A 5000-nucleotide genomic window follows, 5' to 3' on the forward strand; every position below is an offset into this window, starting at 1 on the left:
GGTGCCCCTGCCCAGTCCAATGGATCTGATGGGAAAGATTCTGGTGAAGAACAAGAAGAAACACATCAAGACATCGAGTACCAAGAAGAAACTGTCAGAGCAGGCCTCCAATACCTACAGCGACTCATCTAGTGTGCATGAGCCCTCTTCTCCCAGCGCAGGTATGGTTACAGTACACACACACACACACACACACACACACACACACACACACACACACACACACACACACACACACACACACACACACACACACACACACACAAACACACACACACACACACACACGAACACACACACACACACACAGCAGCAGAAACACAAATCCCTTGTCGGCCATTGACAGACAGAGGATGTTTATTTGAATTATATTGGTGTGAGAATTGCTTGCCAATCATGAATCCTACATCTTATAGTAAAACCTGGCTGTAGTTGATCATTCATCACTTCCCTGGCCCTCTCCAACACTGAGCTGTGTTGTTGACTACTTCATATACTCATACCAGTGGAGGCTGCTGAGGGGAGGATGGTAATAATAACCGGAACAAAGCAAATAGAATGGCATCAAACACCTGGAAACCATTACAGCTAGTACCATGAGCTTATCCTCCCCAATGAAGGAGGCACCAACCTCCTGTGATTCATATCAACTCAGCAAAAAAAGAAACAGCCCTTTTTCAGGACCCTGTCTTTCAAAGATAAAACATAAAAATCCAAATAACTTCACAGATTTTCATTGTAAAGGGTTTAAACACTGTATCCCATGCTTGTTCAATGATCCATAAACAATTAATGAACATGCACCTGTGGAACGGTCGTTAAGACACTAACAGCTTACAGACGGTAGGCAATTATGGTCACAGTTATGAAAACTTAGGACACTAAAGAGGCCTTTCTACTGACTGAAAAACACCAAAAGAAAGATGCCCAGGGTCCCTGCTCATCTGAGTGAACGTGCCTTAGGCATGCTGCAAGAAGGCATGAGGACTGCAGATGTGGCCAGGGCAATACATTGCAATGTCCATACTGTGAGACGCCTAAGACAGCGCTACAGGAAGACAGGATGGACAGCTGATCGTCCTCGCAGTGGCAGACCACGTGTAACAATACCTGCACAGGATCGGTACATCCGAACATCACACCTGCGGGACAGGTACAGGATGGCAACAACAACTGCCTGAGTTACACCAGGAACGCACAATCCCTCCATCAGTGCTCAGGCTGTCCGCAATGGGCTGACAGAGGCTGGACTGAGGGCTTGTAGGCCTGTTGTAAGGCAGGTCCTCACCAGACATCACCGGCAACAACGTCGCCTATGGGCACAAACCCACCGGTGCTTGACCAGACAGGACTGGCAAAAAATGCTCTTCACTGACGAGTTGCGATTTTGTCACACCATGGTTGATGGGCAGATTCATGTTTATCGTCAAAGGAATGAGCGTTACACCGAGGCCTGTAATCTGGAGCGGGATCGATTTGGAGGTGGAGGGTCCATAGTCTGGGACAATGTGTCACAGCATCATTGGACTGAGCTTGTTGTCATTGCAGGCAATCTCAACGCTGCGTTACAGGGAAGACATCCTCCTCCCTCATGTGGTACCCTTCCTGCAGGCTCATCCTGACATGACCCTCCAGCATGACAATACCACCAGCCATACTGCTCGTTCTGTGCGTGATTTCCTGCAAGACAGGAATGTCAGTGTTCTGCCATGGCCAGCGAAGAGCCCAGATCTCAATCTCATTGAGCACTTCTGGGACCTGTTGGATCGGAGGGTGAGGGCTAGGACTATTCCCCCCAGAAATGTCCGGGAACTTGCTGGTGCCTTGGTGGAAGAGTAGGGTAACATCTCACAGCAAGAACGGGCAAATCTGGTGCAGTCCATGAGGAGGCGATGCACTGCAGTACTTAATGCAGCTGGTGGCCACACCAGACTGTTACTTTTGAATTTGTTCAGGGACACATTATTGTTCAGGGACACATTATTGTTCAGGGACACATTATTGTTCAGGGACACATTATTCCATTTCTGTTAGTCACATGTCTGTAGAACTTGTTCAGTTTATGTCTCAGTTGTTGAATCTTGTTATGTTCATACAAATATTTACACATGTTAAGTTTGCTGTGTGTGTGTGTGTGTGTGCTTGTGTGTGTGTGTGTGTGTGTGTGTGTGTGTGTGTGTGTGTGTGTGTGTGTGTGTGTGTGTGCTTGTGTGTGTGTGTGTGTGTGTGTGTGTGTGTGTGTGTGTGTGTGTGTGTGTGTGTGTGTGTGTGTATCCCTTCACGCTCCTAAGGAAGAGATGAGATTGCATTTATAGAGGAGCTCAGGGGTGCCTTCTGAAGTGACAGATTAGGGTAAGGGTTAGGGGTTAGGGAAAATTGTATTTTGAATGGGACTGAATTGTGTGTCCACACAAGGTTAGTTGTACAAGACTGTGTGTATGTGTGTGCCTGCATGCTTCTGTGCATGAGTTTGTCCTTCTGTGCGTGTGTGCATTTGTCAGGTTAAGTTTCATAGCTACCCGGGTGCCTCTGGTACAGCTATGCTTTACCAGAACAGGATAGGCAGGGAGGCAGGCAGCAGGATTGATGCTCTTAGCATTCCCCTTCACACAGAATCACCCTGCATCCATCAACAGCAGCCTACTGGGACTCCCAGCCATGTGCCACACTTGGGGCGGCAGGTAACCTAGTGGTTAGAATGATGGGTCAGTAACCGAAAGGTTGCTAGATCAAATCCCTGAGCTGAGAAGGTAAAAATCTGTCGTTCTGCACCTGAACAAGGCAGTTAACCTACTGTACCTAGGCTGTCATTGTAAATAACAACTTCTTAATTGACTTGCCTCGTTAAATAAAGGTACACACTGCCCCCTGCTGGTAGAGTCACAGACACATTTCATCCTGCGCGACTTGCAGTCCATCTTGATCTCTGAAGCATTTCGTAGAGACTGGTGAAGGGAAATATCTGGGAACAGGCTCATTGTAATGGCAGGAATAGAAATGGATTCCTCTGTGTTTGATACTGTTCCATCCATTCCATTACAATGAGTCCATCCTCCGATTTAAAAGTGACACCAGCCTCCACTGCATATACAGTATCACATAATAGTTATTGATTGTTTGCTGTCCACCAGGGTCGACCAACCTGGAGATGACCGAGTCCTCCCAGCCAATAGAAGTCGCTGGGCTCAGCCTCAGATCACAGGGAAGGAAGTCCATTGGTGAGCCATATGGGAAAGACTATAAGGACACAGCTACTCTTAAACCAACAAGCCACAACTGAAAACCGAACCTGACTCTAACCTCATTTTTATCAATTCTGAAGCAAAATATGGTTTGGGTGTCAGGTGTGTCTTTATAGCCTTTTCCAAGCCATACCCTTGGCCTGTACATGGAATTCTATTCCACATCAAGTAACTGATGCAAACAGATAAAATACACCTTATGGAACAGCAGGGACGGTGAAGAGTCACACACACAGGCATAGACACACGCATGCACACACATAACATACAGGACGTACTATACACACACGTACACATGGATTTTGTGTTGTAGAAATGTGGTAGTGGAGTAGGGGCCTAAAGGGCACACACTTAATGTGTTATGAAATCTGTTGTGAAAGGTAATGTTTTTAATTGGATATAACTGCCTTAATTTTGCTGGACCCTAGGAAGAGTAGCTACTGCCTTGGCAGGAACCAATGGGGATCCATAATACATACAAATACCCCATCAGACACTCCTCCTCCTTTACCTGGTCCTAGAACAACCCTTAGTAGCCCTAGTTCTAAAATCTAGTCACTTCCTTAGTTTCTTCCTTCCCTTATTCCCTTTCTCTAGCTCCTTCCCTTAATTCCTTTTCCTATACCCCCTATCCCTAGCTCCCTCCACCCTTTCCCTAAGCGGCCCTACAGTAACCCCACTGAAAAGCTTGGTGGATCTATTTCCATATTGCTTCCTGCTCTATCCACCCCCTTCATAAGTCTAACCCTGGGGCTTGCTCTCTGACCATACAGCATTCAGTCATCACCATCATGTAGTCTGAGAAGCTAACTTAAACCTGCGTTTGTCTTTCAGGTGAAGTTGAGGCAGAGAGTGATGATGAGGATGATGATGACGATGACTGTAAAAAGGGGTCCATGGATGAGGTACATCTTCATTCTTTCTCCTGCGCCATCAGGTCTCTTGTTACATGTATGGTGTTCTTAGGCTGCCCCCTAGTGGAGATTCAGAAACACACTTACTTCTCGGGCTATATTTCAATAGTCAAACAAGGAGGAGAGGAGGATTCTCTTTCTGACTGTTGTGTGTTCCTCCTCCAGGGTACAGCGGGCAGCGAGGCGTTTGCCACAGAGGAGATGTCCAACCTGGTCAGTTATGTCCAGCCAGTCAAATTTAACTCCTTCGAGGCCTCCAAAAGTAGGACCATCACTCGTGACCACAACTCAACACCTGTTTAGAGCACACTTAAATATTTACTGCGATTGTGAACCACATTTTTTGTCAGTTTGAATACACATCAACTCAAATGAGTTGTTCTGTTCTCACAGATGTACTGTTTAAAATTCAGATGGATTTTAAAGCAATAAAAGAATCAATCCCAAAAGTTATGCAATTTTTTTTATGAATTTATCAATCAATCAATTACTGTTGTTCCAGAGGTCAATCGGAGCTATCAGATGTCATCGTTTGTGGAGACCAAAGCCTTGGAGCAGCTCACTAAGTCACCTGTGGAGTTTGTTGAGTATCCTTCCCACTCTGCGTGAAATATTTACTTCAAATGTCTGTTCAAATTTTTCCATTTGTTGAAATTGTTTCGAGTTAAAAAGTACACCAAAAGCAAGGTGAACTTGTAAATCACCTGGTTAAGTCCAGGAGCCTCATTTATCAAAAGGTTAGTATTTTTTCATTTTGAACTTGATGGGAAAGTGTGTGTACACGCGCAAATCTCAGACCATGTGTACGCTCAACTTCTAGTGTTTGATCAACTGACTGGGGTAT

The 5000-nt window shown here is 45.6% G+C and overlaps 1 protein-coding gene across 1 annotated transcript in view; it reads left to right on the forward strand.

The window, feature by feature from the left end:
* Positions 1-5000, forward strand: part of LOC109884894 (1-phosphatidylinositol 4,5-bisphosphate phosphodiesterase beta-1) — a 241621-nt gene that overhangs the window by 180261 nt on the left and 56360 nt on the right. Inside the window, exons 10-13 of the mRNA XM_031800167.1 lie at positions 1-161; positions 4077-4147; positions 4322-4418; positions 4659-4743. The exon at positions 1-161 is cut by the window's left edge and continues 5 nt beyond it. Of these exons, the coding sequence (XP_031656027.1) occupies positions 1-161; positions 4077-4147; positions 4322-4418; positions 4659-4743 (414 nt within the window). The remainder of the gene's footprint in view (positions 162-4076; positions 4148-4321; positions 4419-4658; positions 4744-5000) is intronic.

The sequence above is a fragment of the Oncorhynchus kisutch genome, linkage group LG21 (assembly GCF_002021735.2).
Source record: "Oncorhynchus kisutch isolate 150728-3 linkage group LG21, Okis_V2, whole genome shotgun sequence".
In the NCBI taxonomy this organism is placed as follows: domain Eukaryota; kingdom Metazoa; phylum Chordata; class Actinopteri; order Salmoniformes; family Salmonidae; genus Oncorhynchus; species Oncorhynchus kisutch.